Source organism: Bubalus bubalis, chromosome 6, assembly GCF_019923935.1.
Source record: "Bubalus bubalis isolate 160015118507 breed Murrah chromosome 6, NDDB_SH_1, whole genome shotgun sequence".
In the NCBI taxonomy this organism is placed as follows: domain Eukaryota; kingdom Metazoa; phylum Chordata; class Mammalia; order Artiodactyla; family Bovidae; genus Bubalus; species Bubalus bubalis.
The window spans coordinates 81670104-81695201 of NC_059162.1; the positions used below are offsets into that span (position 1 = coordinate 81670104).

Below are 25098 nucleotides of genomic sequence, written 5' to 3' on the forward strand. Positions count from 1 at the left end.
TCTACATGTGGGCAACTGCAGCGCTTACATGCTCCAAGAGCTTGTGGAGGCAGAGCTGTACCCACTGTGAGGTCACTGGAGAATAAGGCTGCTAGGATAGGGCCCCTGCCCCTCCCTTTGCTTGCATAACAACAGAACTTCTATAGTGGACTCGGGCTTTGTTCTGTGCACACTCCCAGTCGCAGCCTGGACCACACTCTAGCCCCTTCAAGCTGTTTCCATGTAGTCAACTTTAGTCCTATACCCAGGGCTGTCTGCTGAAGTCTGAGTTTCACCACCGAACCACTGTGCACACCAGCAGATGCGACCCTCAGGCTGGGGTATGCAGTGAGGTGGCCAAGACCATTAATGCTGGTCTCAATCTGTTCTGCCTGCTCCAAGCCAGCTGCTGACTCTCTGCTGAGCCTCTGAATCTCCCCTTCTGCCCAGCTGATCTCCCAGTTGGTGAAGGGGGTTCCCAGGGTGAGGGAATCTTTTCTCTTTCACAGATCCCTCCCAGGGGTACAGCTCTGTCCCATTCTGATTCTTTTCGCCCTACCCATACATGGTGATCTTTCTTGTAGTTTTGGTTGTATATGAGGTTTGCTAGTGTCCAGCAGGTAATCTGTGAGAATTACTCCACATGTAGATGTATTTTTGATACATTTGTGGGAAGAGGTGAACTCCAAGTCCATTTATTCTGCCACCTTGATCTCTCGCCCCAGAACTTGTTTCAAATATGTTCAACTGATTTGCAACAACTCACCTCAATAAACATACTTCTGTAAGTCAGCTAGGGTTGGCTCTTCACTTTTGAAAGTCAAGCAATCACAGACAGACTCAAAGTAAATATATCACTGAGTATATCAATCAACCAACAGTCTCATCTGAATAACCATGCTTCCCCAATGCCCTTTATAAATAAGATGAACATTCTGCTTTGTGCCTGACCAGCATAGCTCTCCCTTGCAGTAAGCAATCAATTCAGTTTTGTCTTTTTATTTCAGCTATTGAGTGGTGGTCTCATTATCCTTTGACATTTTCACTGTATATATATATATATATATAAATTAATTTTTTACTTTTGGAACTTCAAACAATGGAACCTATTACCTATTAAATACATTTAAAACATTTTTAAAAAAGATCTTTATCTCAGAAATCCTTCTTACTTGTGATTTCAAAAGTCAATGATATCAGCAAACGCTATTATCTGCTCTTAACTTAAATCTTACTGTAACTTAATCTTAAATGCTATATCTTCTCTTAACTTAAAATGTCACAATCATCTCTTAACTAACTCCTCTGTTAAATGGAAGCATGTGTAGCAGACACAATATTATTCACAGATTAGGTGCTGATTTTCACCATGCTTAAAGATGTAAGATTCACTAAATGTTAAAGTAGAATGTAAAAAGTTACTGTAACTATTCACCTCTTATTAATAAAAATGGCAAAAAAATATAGAGAACTTCTCAGAAAACAAATTTTTGAGGAATTTTAAATGATGTCAAAACTAGGAACTAAACCAAAATCTCAGTACACCCCAAACTTAAAATTTGTTTCTGGTAGTGTTACCCTCCTAGGTTGATGTATTTATAGAAAGGACAGATACTATTTTTAAATTATAAACAAATGTACTGTTATCTAATTTGTGTGGCCTAAAACTCTTAAATCCTTTATTTTAAACTTTATTAAAGGACACAAAAATATAAAATTTAAGAAATAGGCCTAATTTTTATTATTCCTCTGGTTTATGCAAGTCTTATTCAACTTTTATACCTTACATGTTAATAAATAATAATAATCATAGCTAATACATACATAGTGCTTTATAAGAGCCAAGCACTGCTTCAAGTGTTTTAAAAATATTAACCCAAGGAGTACCCGTGTGAAAAGATCAGAATTCCAGTTCTCATACAGACATATTCTCCTTATTATAGGAGGGCTTTTATTCTATTAGGACAAAGAGTCTCTGAAGTCTCGGAATGGAAGCAACTGTTGAAATTTTAGCAACTCAGACAGCCATCACCAATTAAGAAATGTAACTTTTCACATTACCAATCTTTTTCCTGCATATCATAGGCTCAAACTACTTTTGTTCCTGAATTATTAAGATGTTGTGAGCAATTAAATTTCATATAAGAGTTTGCATAAACTAGCAGAAACATACTGTTGCACCCAGGATTCATTTGTATATTCAAGGATTTGAGAGCCCAATTCAAAAGTCCTGTGTCAAGAAAATGTTTGTGGGGAAAAATATTATGTACATTACACCCACAGCAAACTTTAAGACTGCTTTACCTCCGTCAGTTCCAGAGCCTTATTGTAGCCCATTGAGTGCAGAGTTACCCAGAGATCACGAGGATCTCCTTCTCGGTCGTTGGCTTCCATCAGATTCAGATCCATAAAGCCCTGTCTTGTTAGTTCATTTTTCTTGGTATCAAAATTCTCTGTCAAAACAACCAAAAGTTTCTTCCTTACATATTTTGTTTAAGCTCATACATTTACTAAAATGGCTATATTATTATTCATAAATGTTTACTTTGAAGGAGGCCTTAAGAATCTGTGAGCACTATCAAAGTGAAATAAGAATGGCTCAAGGACTTTCCTGGTGGTCCAGCGGTTAACAATCCCCTGCCAGTGCAGAGGACACAGGTTCGATCTCTGGCCTGGGAAGATTCCATATGCTGTAGGGCGACTAAGTCTGTGTGACACAACTACTGAGCCTGTGCCCTAGAGCACGCACGCCACCTCTTCTGAGCCCACGCGCTGCAACTAGACAACAGACCTCACTCACTGGGACTAGAGAAAGCCTGCGCGCAGCAACAAAGACCCAGCACAGCCAAAAATAAATTAATTAATAAATAAACAAAGACCATGTTTAAAAAAAAAAGAATGGTTCGAAACACGTTTGAGAGATACTGTTCTAATTTCCCACAACTCAGCATAAGCACTATCACAGTGTATGATTTAGTTTTTCAACAAGAGCTAAAGTCATAAATAGTACAAATATATTTCAAAATTAGAGGAAGTCTTAATTTTTCTGGGTAAATTCCAAGCTGCCAGTTATCAGAGTACATACTACCATGTATTTCAATATTAGGGTATATACTGGTGAAGCCAGTACTGTATTTCAAAAATTAAAATACTTACTTGCCACTTAAATCCAAATGAATTTGATGTAATATCCCCCAAACTACTGGTATTTCAAAAGGGAAAAGTGAATGGTGCCAGATTCTAGGAGACTATTATATGCTTAACTGCTTTAATTTTAACAGAATTGTCCCCTGGTCCTTAAAAACTGTTAGATAATAGGGAACACTTTGAGTCCATGAATGTCCCACACAAATCTAAGTATGCCCATTTTAACACTGTTTATAAGCAAAAATTCATGTAGAAATATCCATATATAATTCTTGAATGTGACTATGAAATAGATAAAAAACAGCTACTCATTTTGGATTATATTCTGTTAACTGCCCTACAACAAAGAAAGATTTTATTTTCCAACTCCCATCTATAATATGCCCAAGGAAAATGGGTACTCTTATTTGAGACATCTCTTTATTACATGTTACTGTGAGAAAAGAGGCAGAGACATAGCTGTTTAAAACTGGTTGACTCATTTAATAGTTTAAAATGCTTAGAGTTTGGAAAGTGATTCATAACTTTTGTAAACACAAAAAAGGAAATGTAGATTAAATTAGATCATAGAGAGATACAGTAACCACTAAAATGGAAGCTGGAGCTACTAAGTAGAAGAGCAAGATGAAAACATTAATATTTGATATATAATACAAAGAAATAATAACTTTTAAGAATAATGTATCTAGATACAATGCTATACAGACTATCAATAACTAATCTACTTTTAAAACTTAAAATAATCAATTCTCCATTAATTTCTTAAAGTTTGTTAATACCCAACTTCAAGACTTCCTTTAAAGCTACAGTAATCAGGAAAAGTGTGGTATTGGTGAAAGATGAGACAAATAGTTCAGTGAAATAGAACAGAGAACTCAGAAATACCCATACAAATATGACAAAGAGAAAGAGAATCAAAATATTATATCAATAAAGTTACAAGATGATTGCATCTTCCTACAACTAATACTCTATTATGTGTTTTCAATCTTGTTAATCAAAATTTAAAATTATAAATCAATATGTATTTCTTGTTATTGATTACACTACATAAAACTTCAGTTAAAAACACTGTTAATCAGCTATACCCTAATACAAATTAAAAAGTTAATAAAAGATTTAAAAAAAAACTTTATATTAATAATACTTCTACTTTACTCGCTCTTTAGAAAAATAGATTGATCAGATTCCTCCCTAGCTCACTGACTGCCAAGACCATTTCAAGAACCAGAGGATTAGGACACATCACTACTCCAGTGACAGCAACATGTGAGTTAATCTCTCTCTTGACTACATTCCAACCTTCTCAGACTTCTTGTTCTATGATTTACAGTTGGCTATGGTTTTCTGGCTTTCTCCTTTGACCTTTTAGTCCTTAGATATAGCCAGTCTTTTTTAGATTCTTTTCCCATAAAGGTCATCACAGAGTATTGAGGAGAATTCTCTGTACTATAGAGTAAGTTCTTATGAGTTATCTATTTTATATATATAGTAGCGTGTATATTTTGGAGAAGGCAATGGCACCCCACTCCAGTACTCTTGCCTGGAAAACCCCATGGACGGAGGAGCCTGGTAGGCTGCAGTCCATGGGGTCACACAGAGTCGGACACGACTGAGTGACTTCACTTTCACTTTCACTAAATACACAAGCTCTATCCTCTTTTCAGTCTTCTCCGAAGTAACAACAGACTTTGCCTCACTCTCATTTTTCTTTGCCCATTTTAGTATTTTTGGCTTCTCCAATGGGACCCCACTCCAGTACTCTTGCCTGGAAAATCCCATGGATGGAGGAGCCTGGTAGGCTGCAGTCCATGGGGTCGCTGAGAGTCGGACATGACTGAGCGACTTCACTTTCCCTTTTCACTTTCATGCATTGGAGAAGGAAATGGAAACCCACTCCATAATGTTCTTGCCTGGAGAATCCCAGGGATGGGGGAGCCTGGTGGGCTGCCGTCTATGGGGTCACACAGAGTTGGACATGACTGAAGTGACTTAGCAGCAGCATACATCCATGGGTGGCCTTTTTTAATTCAACTCAAATACAAAAAACAAAACAATTCTTAACATACATAAACAACTTCCTGGAAACCTCTTAATTTGGAGAATCCCATGGACGGAGGAGCCTTGTAGGCTACAGTCCATGAGGTCGCGAAGAGTCGGACACGACTGAGCGACTCACTTTCATTTTTCACTTTCATGCATTGGAGAAGGAAATGGCAACCCACTCCAGTGTTCTTGCCTGGAGAATCCCAGGGACGGGGGAGCCTGGTGGGCTGCCGTCTATGGGGTCACACAGAGTCGGACACAACTGAAGTGACTTAGCAAGCAGCAGCAGCAGCAGCAGTCTGTTAGCTATTTGCTGCCCTCTCCTGGGCACAGTTTGGGTCTCTTCACCACTTCAGTCTTTACTATCAGAGCTAAGACAAAGTTTTTTATATTCTAAGCTCCAAAGAACACAGTAATTATGAGTAATTTACATTTTCTTTTAACTTGAGTACTATACCAACTACCAATTTAAGAAAAATAAATGTTTAATTTGTTATGATCTACAAACAATGCTACTATTTTTAAACTGTCCTAACTGCTATAACAGAGAAAGCAATGGCATCCCACTCCACTACTCTTGCCTGGAAAATCCCAGAGGAGCCATCAACAGCGGAGCCTGGTAGGCTGCAGTCCATGGGGTCGCTAAGAGTCGGAGAGGACTGAGCGACTTCCCTTTCACTTTTCACTTTCATGCAGTGGAGAAGGAAATGGCAACCCACTCCAGTGTTCTTGCCTGGAGAATCCCAAGGACGTGGGAGTCTGGTGGGCTGCCGTCTATGGGGTCGCACAGAGTCGGACATGACTGACGCGACTTAGCAGCAGCAGCTGCTATAATATTCAATGGAGAAATTTGATATTTCATTTCTTAAGGATGAAAGGGTATATATATGAATATAACACACCCATTAAGAAAAAATGCTTACCTCTGCAGACAGCCCAAGCATCTTCATCACATTTCTCACCGCTTGTTCTCAATTCAAAAAAATTATATTCTTCAAGACTAAGAAGACCATTTCCATCTAAATCAATTACTTCAAATATATCTGATAAAGTTGACCTAAATTAAAAAAAAAAAGCAAATTATTTGTCTCTAAGGCAACTAGACTGAAGAAGGTTTCGATGAGGATAACTTTCAAAAGGAAGTTATATCAAGGCATTAAACAATATTTGTGATGAATTCATCTATGAAACAGAAACAGACTCACAGACACGGAGAATAAACTTGCGGCTGCCAAAGGGGAGGGAGAGCTGGGGGGGGCTAGACTGGGAGTTTGGAATTGATAAACAACAAGGTCCTATTGTATAGCACAGGGAACTATACTCAATATCTTGTAATAAACCATACTGGAAAAGAATAAAATAAAAACAGTATTTGTGAATGATAGAGTTAATGTATCCAAATATACATTCTACTTTGTCTAGCATTACATGACATAATCAAGCTTCTAAAGCAACTGCAGTATCTCAACATGTAGCAGGAACTCAAACAGAAGTTCCCCTTTTCTTTTCACCTATCTCCATCTTTCTTCCTCTCTACTGGTAGCTAGATCTCACTTGCATATTTAGAATATGGGAGAACTACCCTATTTGGATTTCATATTAGACAGTTATCTCAGACAATAGTACAATTAGCAGGACCTATCTGTAGTGGAGGAGAAATCAGTAAATTTGTAACTAAAGTTGACTTGCCAACTATACAGAATCCAGAAATAAATGGTAATCCCAGACCTATGAATAGAAGGTCACAGTCAGATGCCTAGTGGATGAGTTGAGCTACTGATTAGAAACTGGGGCTGGGGTTTGCAGCTAGCTAAAGGAAAGGATGGAAAGCAGGCTACTGATCCACATCCAGCCTAGTGTTATACATCTAACTTTAATAAACAAAACTTACCTAAATTCCTTTGTAAGAAATAATTCCCCTATTTCATCTCTGTATACAAGTTGGGCTTCTTCTTTTACTGGTTTTATTTCTTTTCTTAGCCTGCAGCCAGTTGTGGCAGGAACTAACCAGTAAATTCCAGGTCCTAGTTCACCAGTCCACCCAAACGTCTTTTCTCAAAAGAATTTTTAAAACAAACAAACACCATGAGTCTTAATGACTTTTAATCATTCTTACGAAAGAGAAGCATTAGAAACAGTTTTTTTTTAACCAATATTCACCAATTCTGTTATGGTTCTATCATTGTTTTACAGGTTTCAAACTCTTTTTGTTGAATGCTAAATCTAGTAATATTAGATGTAGTTCTTTATATGTTTATAAAATAACTAAAATTCTAATAGGTTAGAAGTTATATAACTTCTAAATCTTCCCAATATTCTTCAAACATGCCAGTGATGCACTTAAGGGGAATAGTTTTAATTTTTTTGGCTGTTTTTAAAATGGGATGTTGGATAATCTTGCTACCCATACTCTTTCATACTGAATGATTATAGCATGAAAGATTAATGTGTATTTGGAAAAGATCTGCTATATTTTATGCAAATTTCTGGTATATTTTATGTAAAGTTACATAGTTTATATAAAATAAATGAATATTAATTTAATATACTCACTTGAAGGTAGTGGACTTTGAAGCACATTGTGATTCTATAAAATTTTCTAGAATTTAAAGTATTTTCAACATTTAATAGCATTAAGGGAATTCACTAAGTCCTAACTAAAGTTTCTAAAATATAATACTATGTACTTTATCCCTTAGTATTAACAACTAGTTATGAAATATTTGTTATATTGAAAATGATCTTAAAATACTATTTTGAGTTTTGACTGTGATGCAAATATTTCAACAGGAAACAAAGAGAAAAAACTTTAAGTAATTTTTCTGGGTTATAGTTGCCTAATATGATTCATATTCCATTCAATATCACGATAATCCAAGTCTATGCTCCGACCTGTAATACTGAAGAAGTTGAACAGTTCTATGAAGACCTACAAGACCTTCTAGAAGTAAAACCCCAAAAAGATATCCTTTTCATTATAGGGGACTGGAATACAAAAGTAGGAACTCAAGAGATACCTGGAGTAACAGGCAAATTTTGCCTTGAGGTACAAAATGAAGCAGGTCAAAGGCCAACAGAGTTTTCCCAAGAGAACGCACTGGTCATAGAGAACACCTTCTTCCAACAACACAAGAGAAGACTCTACACATGGACATCACCACATGGTCAATATCAAAATCAGATTGATTATATTCTTTGCAGCCAAAGATGGAGAAGCTCTATACAGTCAACAAAAACAAGACTGGGAGCTGACTATGGCTCAGATCATGAACTCCTTATTGCCAAATTCAGACTGAAATTGAAGAAAGTAGGGAAAACCACTAGACCATTCTGGCATGACCTAAATCAAATCTCTTACGATTATACAGTGGAAGTGACAAACAGATTCAAGGGATTAGATCTGATAGACAGAGTGCCTGAAGAACTATGGACGGAGGTTCATGACATTGTACAGGAGGCAGTGATCAAGATCATCCCCAAGAAAAAGAAATCCAAAAAGGTAAAATCATTGTCTGATGAGGCCTTACAAATAGCTGAGAAAAGAAGAGAAGCTGAAGGCAAAGAAGAAAAGAAAAGATATACCCATTTGAAAGCAGAGTTCCAAAGAATAATAAGGAGATAAGAAAGCCTTCCTCACTGATCAATGCAAATACAGGAAAACAATAGAACGGGAAAGACTAAAGATCTCTTCAAGAAAATTAGAGATACCAAGGGAACATTTGGTGTTGGAGAAGCCTCTTGAGAGTCCCTTGGACAGCAAGAAGATGCAACCAGACCATCCTAAAGGAAATCATTGAATATTCAGGAAGTCCTGAATATTCATTGGAAGGACTGATGCCAAAGCTAAAACTCTAATAACTTTGGCCACCTGATGCAAAGAACTGACTCATTTGAAAAGACCCTGATGCTGGGAAAGACTGAAGGCAGGAGGAGAAGGGGACGACAGAGAATGAGATGGTTGGATGGCATCATCAACTCAATGGAAATGAGTCTGAGTAAACTCCGGGAGTTGGTGATGGACAGCGAGGCCTGGCGCGCTGCAGACCATGGGGTTGCAAAGAGTTGGACATGACTGAGCACGACTGAGTGACTGAACTGAACTGAAGGGAACATTTCATGCAAAGATAGGCACAATTAAGGACAGAAATGGTATGGACTGAACAGAAGCAGAAGATACTAACAAGAGGTGGCAAGGATACACAGAAGAACTATACAAAAAAGATCTTCATGACCCAGATAACCACGATGCTGTGATCACTCACCTAGAGCCAGACATCCTGGAATGCGAAGTCAAGTGGGCCTTAGGAAGCATCACTACGAACAAAGCTAGTCGAGGTGATGGAATTCCAGTTGAGCTACTTCAAATCCTAAAAGACGATGCTGTAAAAGTGTTGCACTCAATATGCCAGCAAATGTGGAAAACTCAGCAGGGGCCAGAGGACTGGAAAAGGTAAGTTTTCCTTCCAATCCCAAAGAAAAGCAATGTCAAAGAATGTTCAAACTACTATGCAATTGCACTCATCTCACACGCTAGCAAAATAATGCTCAAAATTCTCCAACAGTACGTGAACTGTGAACTTCCAGATGTTCAGGCTGGATTTAGAAAAGGCAGAGGAACTAGAGATCAAATTGCCAACATCCGTTGGATCATCGAAAAGTAAGCGAGTTCCAAAAAAGCATCTACTTCTGCTTTATTGACTACACCAAAGCCTTTGACTGTGTGGATCACAACAAACTGTGGAAAATTCTTTAAGAGACAGAAATACCAGACCATCTGACGTACCTCCTGAGAAATCTGTACGCAGGCCAAAAAGCAACAGTTAGAACTGACATGGAACAACAGACTGGTTCCAAATCGGGAAAGGAGTAGGTCAAGGTTGTATATTGTCACCCTGCTTATTTAACTTACATGCAGAGTACATTATTTGAAATGCAAGGATGGATAAAGTACAAGCTGGAATCAAGACTGCCAGGAGAAATAGCAATAACCTCAGATATGCAGATGACACACCCTTATGGCAGAAAGTGAAGAAGAACTAAAGAGCCTCTTGATGAAAGTGAAAGAGGAGAGTGAAAAGTTGCCTTGAAACTCAATAATCAGAAAACTTAAGATCATGGTATCCGGTCCCATCACTTCATGGCAAATAGATGGGGAAATAATGAGAGACTTTATTTGGGGGGGCTCCAAAATCACTGCAGATGATGACTGCAGCCATGAAATTAAGACACTTGCTCCTTGGAAGAAAAGCTATGACCAACTAGACAGCATATTAAAAAGCAGAGACACTACTTTGTCAACAAAAGTCCGTCTGGTCAAAGCTATGGTTTTTCCAGTAGTCATGTGTGGATGTGAGAGTTGGACTAATAAGAAAGCTGAGTGCTGAAGAATAGATGCTTTTGACTTCAAGGAGATCAAACCAGTCAATCCTGAAGGAAATCAGTCCCGAATATTTATTGGAAGACTGATGCTATAGCTGAAGCTCCAATACTTTGGCCACCTGATGCGAAGAACTAACTTTTGGAAAAGACCTTGATGCTGGGAATGATTGAAGGTGGGAGGAGAAGGGGACAACAGAGGATGAGATGGTTGGACGGCATCACCAACTCGATGGACATGAGTTTGAGCAAGCTCCGGGAGTTGGTGATGGACTGGGAAGCCTGGCGTGCTACAGTCCATACGGTGGCAAAGAGTTGGACACGACTGAGTGACTGAACTGAACTGAATATGATTCAAATATAAATATATGATTTGTAATTCAGATTTCATTGACAGAAAATAAAAGTTTAATACAGTTTAAAAGTATTCACTATTTGTATGAATTAGCCATATTTGTAAAAATCCAATGTGAACAAAAACAGTGGAATTTTACTATTATTTATGTAATATGTACTCTAAAACAAGATGGTAGAATCCCAGATAAACCTACCTTATACAAATTCTTTTCCATCATAGGATATTTATAATTAGTGCCAAGACATTTGTATAGGAAAACATTTTATTTTCCTGTTGTATGAAAGAAAGCAAAATGACATCCCTACGTACCTTCTATGGAGAAGGCAATGGCACCCCACTCCAGCACTCTTGCCTGGAAAATCCCATGGACGGAGGAGCCTGGTGGGCTGCCGTCTATGGGGTCGCACAGAGTCGGACACAACTGAAGCAACTTAGCAGCATGTACCTTCTAGGTGCTTTCTGGAGCCCAATGGCTTCCTATAAAACCTAGTTGTCTCTGTCAAATATATTAAACCTAAGAACTGAAGCATTTTCTAGTCGTGTATAAAGTAAAAGTGAGTCAGTCAGTTGTGTCTGACTCTTTGCGACCCCATGGACAATACAGTCCATGGAATTCTTCAGGCCAGAATACTGGAGTGGGTAGCCAGGGGATCTTCCCAACACAGGGATGAACCCAAATCTCCCACATTGCAGGCAGATTCTTGACTAGCTGAGCCACAGAGGAAGCCCATATCTAAGCAAATAGGTATTTCTGCTTCAGCACAGAATTTATTGTTGGTTAGTGGCTAAGTCATATCCAACTCTTTTGTGACCCCATGGATTGTAGCCCACCAGACTCCTCTGTTCATGGGATTTTCCAGGCAAGAATACTGTAGTGGCTTGCCATTTCCTTTTCCAGAGGATCTTTCTGATCCAGGGATCAAATCTGTGTCTCCTGCACTGCAGGCAGATTCTTCACCACTAAGCCACTTGGGAAGCCCTCAAATGCAAAACAAAGTTGCTCATCCAAATTCTTGATTCAGCCCTATTTCTGCCCTCACAAGTCAGAGGAATGATAATCATCCTAAAGTGACCATGTCCTATGCTGGATTATAAGAAACAACCCAATATAAGTGAGGGCTATTTTGAAAATTAAACATTCACCAAACTCATCTTTTGGAAATCATAATCTTTTAGATTGGCCAGATGTAAACTGATATCCATGTGTGAAAAACAATTCTTGCTGTTTCCTAATTATACGTTCTCTGATGAACCTCCTTGTCTCCACGTATAAACTTGAATTGCCATAGTTGGCAAATGGAAAGTCTTTCATGGGCACAAAACTCTTCTTAAAGAAAATAACTGTGAAACTAAAAGTACAAATCCTTTGTAAATATGACATATTACAGATAAACAGAGGAGTAAACAGTAAAGAGGTAAATAGAAACTCATTCAAATTTTACTATAGGCTTGCTATGTACTAAGATTTTTATATATGCAATATCATAAGAAAGTAATTTTAAACAAAACAAAGTAGGAAAGCCATTGTTTTAGACAATGTTTTTTATCTTGAACTTAACTATGTAGTGAGTTTTGAAGACGAGTTTAGTCAAAACATTAACTTTTGTCATTTTGTTTGTTTCTTGCCTATAACTATTCTTGTCTGTTAGGAAGCCAAGAATAAAGACTTTTATATAACATTCCATCAGGGAAATGTTTGTCTGTCGCTGGGCCTATATAAAGATTAAATATGATATTGCAGTAAGCTCTTGAATAGTGTTATTCATGCTACTGTGTAGCAGATGTATTTTGTATTCCTCATAAAATAAATAGCCACATTTATGTATCTGCCTCACATATTTGGCCTCTGAGTAAATATATAATTAGAAAAGATCAGAACAACCCCATGGGCAACATACAAAATCATTTGAAAGCATTTCTTCAGATCAATCTATTTTTAGACCCTCTAATATGAGGAAAGCCTGAGGATATGAAGTTTTTCTTTTTTGCAGTAGTACTAAAAGTAAGACAAACATCTACAGGAACTTTTTCAAAGTTGAACTGCTTGAATTTAGGGGAAAAAATTCCCTGGCAACAATCATTTTTATTGAGTATAAGAAAAAAAATGTTCACATGTGGGGGGCATCAGGGTATTAGAAAAGATGAAAGTGAATTATAATGTCACACACAACGTATAAATTATAAAGTCAAGGCTGCCAATAAATCCTCAATTTTTAAATCTCAGCAAATTAAAATCCTTCACAATTAATAAAAACATATGAATAATGATAAGAATTGTATTTACCTTAATTGAAAGGGAAGAAGAAAAGGTTAAAGATATATAGAAAAACTATTATTTTCCCCAAACTTAAGATCATATTATACTTTTAACTATACATTAGAAAATAAACATGTATACTTCTCTATTTCGTAGTTCGGTAAAATACAGAAGTTGTAGATTTGCTTGACTTTCATTTTCCTTAAGAATATACAAGGCAGTATCAACTGACAACCAAGGGGATGGTTTTCCTATAAACAAAAAACCCCAAACATCTTAAAATAAGCAATCACTACTTAGATCTTTCCTATTTTAAAAAGAAGTTAATGGTTTCTTTCCCCTTTGAATTATTTTTTTTAAATTCACATCCATTTTTATATGTAAACATCAAAAGACATTTTCAATAAGACATATAACTATACAAAGTGATCTTGTTAGAAACATTCTCTATATATACACCACTAAAAATCATAAATTTTTAAAACTCATTGGAGAGCTAAGGTTGCAACGCAACCAAGTAGACCGAAATCCAAGGAAAAACAACCCTTTCAGGAAGTGACAAGATGCAAGTACTGGCTCACCTGTAAAGGAGCAATAGGAGGAAAAGATGTTAGACATCATCTATATGATTTTAACTCTAAAATTCATATCCCCTGATAGACTTTTCCTGGGAACATTAGACTCATACATCCAACTGCCTATTTGACACTTCTACTTGGATTTCTATGTCTAAAACTGTCCAAACACCTGAAGAAAAAACTGTCCATCTATAGTCTTCTCTATCTCAGGTAAGAGACAGAGAAGAGTATCTCAAACCAGTTGCTCAACCCCCCAAATCCTGGAATCATCTTTAACTTCTTCCGTCCCTCATGTGTCATAAACAAGCTTCAGGAAATGCTATGGTTTGACCTTCAAGATACATCCAGAATCTTCTACTTCTTATCTCCTTTGCACCTCCATTCAAAGCAAAAGCATTCTTTGCTTTCTCCTGAGTACCCTTCAATCTATTTTCAATATACAACCTGACTGCTCTTGCTAAAATGTCAGAAAATGTTCCATCTCTACTCAAAATCCTCTAATAGAGTTGAAAGTTGGAAGAAAGCTGCTCCCACCCTAACAATAGGAAAAAAATGCACAAACTACAAAACATAGCATTTCTTAAACCCATCAGATATGAGGTCACAGGATAACCATGCAGTCTGAAATCCAAGGAAAGAGAGACCCTTCTAAAGAGGGATGAGATGCAAGCATGACTGATCTGTGGGGGCACAGAGGAGAACAAGATGTCAGGCATGGAAGTGGAAGAGAGAGTGCAGAAGAAACAAAGGTTCAACATTTTCTAAAAACAATAACCAACGTAAATGCAAGAAACTCAGGGCTTTCTAATAGGATAAATACCAAAAAAATAAACACAAACAAACAATAACTTAAAAAATAAACCTCTCCAAAATTCAAAAACAGCATCAACAAGAAAAACAAAAAACATCAAGACACATATTCAAATTATTGAAAATCAAAGATGAAGAGAAAATCTTGATGGCAGCCTCCTAAGGGTTTTTCATTTCTATTTCTTTCAGAGTAAAAGTCCAAGTTATGGACTTTTACAACATTATGGCAAAAAAGAAAACTCTACTTGGTTTTGTCCTTATTTCTCCCTTGTCTTCATCTCTTACCACTCTCTCCTTCCCTACTTCATTATAGCCACTCTAGCCACCTTGTTCTAACACCAGGTGCACTCTACACCTCAGAGCCTCTGAACAGAGGATTCCCTCTACCTGCCCCTTGCTCCACTCTTCATCCATCCCTTCCGCCACCCCTACATCCACTAAACTTGCTCCCTTGCTTCCTGTGGAACACAGCAAAAAATGGCTGCTCCTGTCTGCATCCACAGCCCTTTGCAATGTGATTTTGCAGCTCTTTCATCAAGAGATCAAATCTATTTCTCCACCTTATAAATCTGTACTTGCCTTGTGATTTGCTGTGAACAACAGAGAGTAACAGAAGTAATGTGCCGGTTCTGAGCCCAGGCCTATGCTGCTTCTGCTTCCTCCCTCAGATTCCTGTTATACCATAAGAACAAGTCCAGGCTAACTTACTAGAGGATAAGAGACTGCTGCTACTGCTGCTAAGTCACGTCAGTCGTGTCTGACTCTGTGCGACCCCATAGATGGCAGCCCACCAGGCTCCCCCTTCCCTGGGATTCTCCAGGCAAGAACACTGGAGTGGGTTGCCATTGCCTTCTCCAATGCATGAAAGTGAAAAGTGAAAGTGAAGTCGCTCAGTCGTGTCTGACTTTTAGCGACTCCATGGACTGCAGCCCATCAGGCTCCTCCGTCCACGGGATTTTCCAGGCAAGAGTACTGGAGTGGGTCGCCAGTACCCTCTCTGAGAGGATAAGAGACTACACAAGGCAAAACCAAGTTGTCTCAGCTGAGGCCCACACAAAGAAAAGAGCCCAATCAAGATCAATTAAAGCCAGCCACCAGCTATCCTGCAGCTGATCACAGCGGTATGGGTGAGCTCCACAGAAAAAAGCCAAGCCCAGTTCAGACCAAAAAACTGTTCAATAGACCTGCTCATGAGCAAACAAATGTTTAATTATTTTAAGCCACTGAGTTTTGGGGGTAGTTTATTACATAGCTGCTGCTAAGTCGCTTCAGTCGTATCCGACTCTGTGCGACCCCATAGACGGCAGCCCACCAGGCTCCCTCGTCCCTGGGATTCTCCAGGCAAGAACACTGGAGTGGGTTGCCATTTCCTTCTCCAATGCAGGAAAGTGAAAAGTGAAAGCGAAGTCGCTCAGTTGTGTCTGACTCTTTGCGACCCCATGGACTGCAGCCTACCAGGCTCCTCCGTCCATGGGATTTTCCAGGCAAGAGTACTGGAGTGGGGTGCCAGTGCCTTCTCTGTATTACATAGCAGTTGATAATTAATATACCTCTTTCAAAGTTTGCTCAAATGTCAACTTCTAACGAAGCATACACTAACTACTCTTTCAATGGCAACCCATATTCCCTCAGCATTCACAATGCCCCTTATCCTCTCTGTTTTTCCCACAGCATTTATCACCTTCTAACACACTATGTGACTTACTATTTATTATATTTATTATTTATTGTCTATTTCCTCTATTAGAATGTAAGTTCATGAGGTCACACTGTCGTGTATCTTAAGCACCTAAAGTGATACTTGGTTTATGAGGTCCTCAAAAAATAATTGACAAATAAATGAATGAAAAATATTTATAACAATACAGAGAATTAACAACTACATTAACTTTGTAGATTTGATACATTTATCTGAAAAATTATTATTGTAATTATCATCTAAAAGTATCAACTACCAAATGTTCTCAGTGTCCTATAAGATACACAGTGAAAACTTTCAGTATCTTTACTATAGGAGGGAAAAATAATGTTAAGTGGGGAAGAATCCTCTAGTAAGTAGATGTTTATATGTAAACATAATAAGAGGAAAATAAAGATTGATATTTAGAATAGTGAACATTAAAAGGATACCTAGGGAAAGTGCACATACAAGCCATTTTTCACTAAAATTTATGTAATAACGACTGTAGACATTGCTGCTGCTGCTAAGTCGCGTCAGTCAAGTCCGACTCTGTGCAAACCCACAGACGGCAGCCCACCAGGCTCCTCTGTCCCTGGGATTCTCCAGGCAAGAACACTGGAGTGGGTTGCCATTTCCTTCTCCAGAGCATGAAAGTGAAAAGTGAAAGTGAAGTCGCTCAGTCGTGTCCGCCTATTCGCGACCCCATGGACTGTAGCCTCCCAGGCCCCTCTGTCCATGGGATTTCCCAGGCAAGAGTACTGGAGTGGGGTGCCATTGCCTTCTCCGACTGTAGACACTAGGAAATTATTAATTTTTATCTATCATTGGTGTACAGAAAAGTATTACCATGGATACAAAAATTATTAAATAAGGACTAAGTCATATGACATAGGACTTTGACGGTATTCAAAAATACTTGCAGCTCTTATTTGTCCCAAATTATGCTCCTACTGAAGTTCTCTAATGTATATTCATTTAAAAAATTGATAAATGGAAAAAGCTAAGGATTAATTAGTGGATAAAAAGTTAATTCTATGTCAAGAGGAAACCAGGTAACATTTTGTTCTTTGCATAATATGACAACACAGTCAACGTATAAACGACTTTCTTTCTTCAAATGTATGTAACCACATGTCTCTTACTTTGCATAATGTGACGACATAGTGTATAAACAACTTTCTTTAAAAGTACATAACCACGTTTCTTAGGCAAATCCATTTTCTTCACTAACTAGAACCATCAAATACGTAAGTATTTTTAAAGCTGGCAATAAAGTGATGTTTTTGTTAAATATAGAAAATTTAAACTTGCCTTCAGCTTGACTCAGGCTTAATGGCTTAATTGTTATATAAACCAGGGATCTCTGAGCGATTTGCATCTTATACTGATGACTAATGATTTCACCATCTTCTTCTAAGAAAAAGCAACCTTTTGATTGTACACTTTGCCACTCCTGGAATAAAGGAAAAATTTTTTTCAAAGAATATTCCTTACAAGTTTTCAGCATGAAGAGCAATGAAGAAAAACCTAGGGAAGATATAAAAAGAAATGTCAACTAGAGCCAATGCCATCCAGGAATTTGCGACATCTTTAAGAGGCAGTATTTAGATAACAAAAAATTAGGAAAAGATATAATACAGAGGAGAAATATGAAAAATACAGTTCATGAGAGTTGGAGAAGTACTGAAACAAAGTAATAAACATGCTGCTGCAATCAATCAGGGTGAGGTTAGTGCTTAGAGCATACTAAGAATGAAGAACTAAGGATTGTTAAAACTGATATGTTGAGAGAAAAAGCAATAGGATTTTATATTTAGAAGATAAAGTATGTGACAACCAAAATACTTGTTTCAAGTCTAGGTAACTAAAACACTAAACTCACTTCACAGCTACAGCAAAATGCTGATAAATACTAGTTTTGAGAAAGACCTCTCTAAATTAGCTCTAGAAGGATGGGATGCTTGGAAGGTGGGAGGGAGATTCAAGAGGGAGGGGCTGTATGTATACCTATGGTTGACTCATGCTGATGTATGGCAGAAACCAACACAATATTGCAAAGAATTATCCTCCAACTAAAAAAATAAAAATTTTAAAAAAGAAAATATATTTAGGGTAGTAAATTCAAAGTTTTTATAACACAGTGAAGTTCAAAGCGGGCTTCAGTCAAAAGTACAACTATTAATGATGAGTAAGAGTATGTATAGACTTTCAACTAAACTCCTTGTATTTACATTTACCCAACTGGAATGATAAAGGATATTAATTTAGAATTACAGAATATTAAAGGTAGAAATCTAAAAAGCAACTCAGTAGAGACTTCTCTTTTAACTGATTAATGTCTGAAAAATAAAGTGATATGCTTAACTCACAATTCTCATTGATTGTAAAACTATATCTGAATCTAGGTGGCCTTGCTTTCTCTCTGAACTACCAGCTATATTCAAAATTCTTTTTTCCTGCACTTACTATCTGCCATGATTTTTAATCTAATATTTAATATTTTAATGATTTAAAACCTCATATTTATGAAATTATTGTTAAGTATGATAATGCATTATTCAGAATTATACATATATTGATGTATAAATATAATTATTTGTTTTTTTTACTAAAAAAACAGATTTTAGTAGCTAAAAAATTTTTAATTGTGTTAGAATTATGGGTATAGCTGCCTCCTGCTACTGCTGCTGCTGCTAAGTCGCGTCAGTCATGTCTGACTCTGTGCGACCCCATAGATGGCAGCCCACCAGGCTCCGCCGTCCCTGGGATTCTCTAGGCAAGAACACTGGAGTGGGCTGCCATTTCCTTCTCCAATGCGTGAAAGTGAAAAGGGAAAGTGAAGTTGCTCAGTCGTGTCCAACTCTTAGCGACCCCATGGACTGCAGCCTACCAGGCTCCTCCGTCCATGGGATTTTCCAGGCAAGAGTACTGAGTGGGTTACCATTGCTTTCTCCGATAGCTGCCTCCTATCCCTAGGTTAAAAAAATGTTTAAATGAAACTAAAAAGCAATGCACCTTGCCTGGTACACTGGTCCCATCGTTTCATGGCAAATAGATGGGGAAACAATGGAAACAGTGACAGACTATTTTCTTGGACTCCAAAATCACTGAGGACAGTGACTACAGCCATGATATTAAAAGATGCTTACTCCTTGGAACAAAAGGTATGACAAACCTATACAGTGTGTTAAAAAGCAGAGACATTACTTTGCTGACAAAGCTCTGTATAGCCAGAGCTATGGTTTTTCCAGTAGCCATGTACGGATGTGAGAGTTGGGCCATAAAGAAGGCTGAGTGTGAAGAATTGATACTTTCATTCAAAGTGTCATGCTAGAGAAGTCCCTTGGACAGCAAGGAGATCAAACCAGCAAATCCTAAAGGATATCAACCCTGAAAATTTATTGGAAGGACTGATGCCGAATCTGAAGCTCCAATACTGTGGCCACCTGATACAAAGAGGCAACTCACTGGAAAAGACCCTGATGCTGGGAAAGATTGAGGGCAGAAGAAGGGGATGACAGAGGACAAGTTGGCTGGATGACAAATGTGGCATTTGGGAAACTCAAAGACAAAGAATTTCTCCATGTGCTTATGATATTTCTGGCTGACAGGAGATGTTTTTATAAAATTATAAAATTTGACTGGGGAATGAGTTAAAATTTTTATTAGAAGTCTTTCCAAAATTCTAATTTTAGAAAAGCTATAAGTAGAAGAGTATTTATAAGTTTCTTTGAAAGACATCAAATATAATACATGGTTAAGAAGGCTAGAAAATGCTAAGACAATAGCTATTATAAAATAGAAGAAAGCAAAATGCCATACTATATAAATCAACCAAACTTCAATATGATAATCATATTATTTTGAATAGTAAATAACACCATTAGGAGAATTTGTATCTCTCTTGTTTCAAGGGAAGAATTCAAATTCTTTAAATCTATCAGAGTTATTAAACACGCAATGCTTATTCAACCCCAAATTTCCTTTAAAACAAATAGACTTTCAATCACACAAAGCTTTTTCTCTAGGACCTATACTAAAATGTTATAAATTAAAAGGAAAAAAGTACTGACAAAATATCTGGCTCTTTCAAATAAATTAATTTGAAAGGATTATAGATTAAGTTGACAGTTTGAGTGTTATGAGAAAAATGAAGGAAGGTTCAGTTTAAAAAATAAAATCTTAGCATGCTAGAGTAAGAAATTCCATGTATAATTTTTGACAATATAAAGCAGAAATAAAACAGTAGCTTGTAATTCTTACACAGGGCATAAGGTGGTGCTATATTCTACCAATTCAAGTAAATTCATATAAAAGGAAAAAAATTCATTTGTCATACACAAATATTATTCCATTCACAATGTACAAGGAAATGCTTAAAAGCATAAATTAAAAATAGTAAAGTTGAAAATTCTAGCTATCAAAAACTTAAATTTATCAGTAAAATTATATTTTTCCTGGAACACTGTAGAGAATTTAATTTGTTTTGACATATAATTCTGCATTATTAAAGGTTTAGGTGAGGCAGAATTTAAGCAGTCAGTCTGCCATGTCTGCATGCACGCTAAGTCGCTTTAGTCATGTCCGATTTTTTGCAACCCCATGGACTGTAGCCTGCCATGCTCCTCTGTCCATGGATTTTCCAGGCAAGAACACTGGAGTGGGTTGCCAAGCTCTCCTCCAGGGGATCTTCCTGAATAGGCATCAAACCCACATCTCATATGTCTCCTGCATTGGCAGGCAGGTTCTTCACTACTAGCGCCCCCTGGGAAGCCCTTCATCTGCTATGGACTTGGTCAAAGAGGAACTTGCATGTCATCATCACCATCACCAACATCACTGTTGTTTCTTATAAAGATTACCTTCTATTACACTATTAGAAGGCTATTTGCTGTCTGTTAAGAAAAGTAAGTAAACAGACTGCTGTTGAACTTTTTTTGTTATTAAAGAATCATAAACTGTACATACTTAAAAACAAGAGGTTAAACAGATGATTTATAAGGGAAAAATTTGATATGGATTGCCAACCTAATCAACAAGTTGAATTGATCAACATTTTGAAAATATGAGACTTTTATAAGAAAATTATTATCTGGAGCTTTCATAAAAATTAAGTTAGACAACCATTTCAAGAATAAAATATTTATATTTTTATTGTTTTACATATATATACATATATAACTTACATGTTATACATATATTATACCCTCTCTCTCTCTATATATATATATATATATATGCAAAATGAGCTTTCCTGGTGGCTCAGATGGTAAAGAATCTGCCTGTAGTGCAGGAGACCTGGGTTGACCCCTGGGTTGGGAAGATGCCCTGGAGAAGGGCATGACAACCCACTCCAGTAGTCTTTCCTGGAGAATCCCATGGACAGAGAAGCCTGGTGGACTACAATCCATGGGGTCGCAAAGAGTCAGACACAACTTAGCGACCAAGCACACGGCACATATATGTAAAATAGATGTAGGCATTTCTAACTAGGGGTCTGGATATAATACTGAATCTCCGGAATTTATAATTCATGACTTCCTCTAATTTTAGCCATGACTGTCAACTGAAGCTATTCTCTCAAAGAAAAATTTCTGACATTCCCTGTACATGATAAAATCTAAAGTAAATATTTAGATAGAATTGAGGGCTGAGAAAAGAACAGTGATACAGTACCTATGTATAGCATACAGAAAGTAATACATGTATAGTTCCTGTAAAGGTTATATTTTCCTCTTCCTTGAAGGGTATAATTCAAGTCTTTTACCATTTGTGTGGATTTATGGTTTACAATCTGGCTTATAAGTACCCCATTACAATAATTTTCTAATTTCTGAAAAGACCCTTCTTATCTGTCCCAATTCCATACTTCTCCACTGCACATAAAATTGAGGTACTAAACTTGTTTAAAATAGATTTAAAGTACTTGAAGAAAATTTAGTAATTCTCTTAGTAATTTTTTTCTACCAATCTCAATTAAAACAAATTATACAATAACTATATTCCTAACCAAGTACTTTTTAGAGTTGTTGTGAAACTTAAGAAACATGTAAAATTTAAGAAAAATTTAAAAGTAACCTCAAAGTAAAATGCAAACAAAGAACTAAATTTTGCTGAATAACAAAAGGATCACAGATTTTTTAAAAAATCATTTCTGCTCATGTAAGAAGTATTAGAGAATACAAAACAGTAGGCAATATCAAGATCAGGAAAAGGACAAGAAAATGTCAGGTAAGAAATATGAAAGCTATGAAGTATTTCCAAAAGACATTAGATTTTATATGAAAGTCACAGAATTTACAAGTTGACAGTATGCCTTCTTCATTCAATCATTAAATTCTCCTACTACCTCTCACCTAATTCCTAGTACCTAAATACCTTTCCTTGTTGTTGATGTCATTAGATGCAAAGATTTAGTCTTCTGTTACACAATCACTATGGCCTACAGATTAATTTTGGCCTTGTCTATTACAGGAGTCCCCAGCCCCCAGGCTGCACAGCAAGAGGTGAGTAGCAGGAGAGGGAGCAAAGTTTCATCTGTATTTACAGTGCTTCCCATCGCCTGCATTCCTGCCTGAGCTCTGCCTCCTGTCAGATCAGCAGCAGCATGAGATTCTCATAGGAGAGCAAATCCTAACCCAAAGGTCAAGGTGGAATATCCTGAGATAGCCAAAGAGTAGAAATAAAGTGCACAATAAATGTAATGCACTTGAATCATCCCCAAACCATTCCCCACCTGGCCCGGTCCATGGAAAAACTGTTTTCCACGAAATGGGTCCCTGATGCCAAAAAGGTTGGGGACCATCGGTCTATTAGATCTGTCCCTTCCTTACTATGTTCAGGTACTACTCTTGGCCTAGCTGTCCTCTATCACCCTCTCAACAGTCTCCCTAATTTGAAGTCTCCATACATAATACAATAGTAGAATAACTTTTCTTAAATTATCTTTCATCATGTCATTCCCATATTAAGACCTGCAGTAATTTCTTTGTTCCATAATAATACTGGGCTTCCCTGATAGCTCAGTTGGTAAAGAATCCACCTGCAATGCAGGAGACCCCTGTTCGATTCCTGGGTTAGGAAGATCCACTGGGGAAGGGATAGGCTACCCACTCCAGTATTTTTGGGCTCAGCTGGTAAAGAATCCATCTGTAATGTTATTCCAGTATTCTGGCCTGGAGAATTCCATGGACTGTATAGTCCATGGGGTTGCAAAGAGTCGGACGCAACTGAGCAACTTCACTTTGGACTGCCCTGGTGGCTCAGACCGTAAAGCATCTGCCTGCAATGCGGGAGACCTGGGTTTGATCCCTGGATCGGGAAGATCCCCTGGAGAAGGCAATGGCAACCCACTCCAGTACTCTTGCCTGGAAAATCTCATGGATGGAGGAGCTTGATAAGCTACAGTCCATGGGGTTGCAAAGAGTTGGACATGACTGAGCGACTTCACTTTCTTATAATAATAACGACAATATTATTTATTAAAGTAAAACTATTAATATATCCTTGGCACTGTCATAAATGGTTTATATATGTTAGGTGTTTAAATCTTTAAAAAACACACTAAATATAACTACTTCCAACTTATAGATAAGGAAACTAAAATTCAGAAGGGCTGCTGACCACCTTATCAAAGGTCACACAGTTATTAAGTGACAAAGCTAAAATTTAAACACAGGTCTGTCCATTCTAAGGTTTTAACCAGCACCTTAGGACAATGCTTGGCACAAAATAGTCATTCAATAAATATTTGTTGTCCTGGGAATTCCCTAGCAGTCCAGTGGTTAAGACTCCATGTTTTCACAGCTGAGGACTTGCGTTCAATTCCTGATCAGGGAACTAAGATCTCACAAGCTGTGTGGCAAGGCATAAATAAATATTTGTTGAATAAATGAATTAATAAATGAAATATTATGCTATACTAACTTGGTATATTATTAATAATGAGACAGAAATCTTCATTTTTTTATTCAGTGCCCACTACACTAAAAATAGTTTGCATTGCTACCTTTTTAATGAATATTTGTTGAGCAGAACTAAATTAAAGGAATGGTATTGGTATGGGCCCAATAAATAACAGCATGAAGCACAGAAATAGTTGGCCCTAATATAACCCACATTAATATTTAAATACTTTACCCTCAGAGCCACATGGATAGAATAAATTTTTATTTATACTGGCTAAAATTATATTTATGTATATAATTATACCAGGTAAACAACAAATATTTAACTAAGTTGATTTCATTAGCATTTAATTTAGTTGCAAAATACAGAAAGCTTCCATTGGTGGAAAATAATATTGTTGGAACACTAAATATTGTGTGTGAACATGTTGGACATGCACATCAAATTGCTTAGGGTGTACAGATTCCTAAACAGTCTGAACAAAATTCCTTTGAGATAATGTTTTAAAATTTTAATATAGAACAAATGTCACTGTCTAGCAATTTAAAGATATAAGGGACTTCAGAGTTCAATAACAAATACAGAGTTGTTATTTGAAACAAAAATGTAGCTCTTGAGAACAATCAGTTCAGTTTTCTAACAGCAGTTATAGTATGTGGTCATAACCATTTTCCCCCCTTTTACAGAGGTCCCTAGATACACATTTTTAATGTATCCTAGCAGTTTCCAGTTAATGTTTTATATTTCTGTAGCTATTATTTTCTGTTGAAAGAAAACTAGTAAAGGTTGAGTCTAGAAAGGGAAAACAAAGGAAGAAGATCAATATTAACACTCTACAAATATTGACTTAGCAAAGTGACTTTGCTGTCTTTCTCTCAAAGGAACTTGATATTGAATGAATGATTTATTTATAAGAAGCACCTATTAAAAGTATTTGTTAAAACCAAAAAACTGCTTG

At 37.1% G+C, this 25098-nt stretch overlaps 1 protein-coding gene across 2 annotated transcripts in view; it reads right to left on the bottom strand.

Moving 5' to 3' along the window:
• Positions 1–25098, bottom strand: part of EFCAB7 (EF-hand calcium binding domain 7) — a 56396-nt gene that overhangs the window by 12116 nt on the left and 19182 nt on the right. Inside the window, exons 7-11 of one of the 2 annotated variants that reach the window (XM_006048964.4) lie at positions 17544–17685; positions 13305–13414; positions 7064–7221; positions 6096–6229; positions 2284–2432 (exon numbers count right to left, since the gene is read on the bottom strand). In XM_006048964.4, the coding sequence (XP_006049026.3) occupies positions 2284–2432; positions 6096–6229; positions 7064–7221; positions 13305–13414; positions 17544–17685 (693 nt within the window). The remainder of the gene's footprint in view (positions 1–2283; positions 2433–6095; positions 6230–7063; positions 7222–13304; positions 13415–17543; positions 17686–25098) is intronic. The other variant, XM_006048965.4, reaches the window with a different exon arrangement.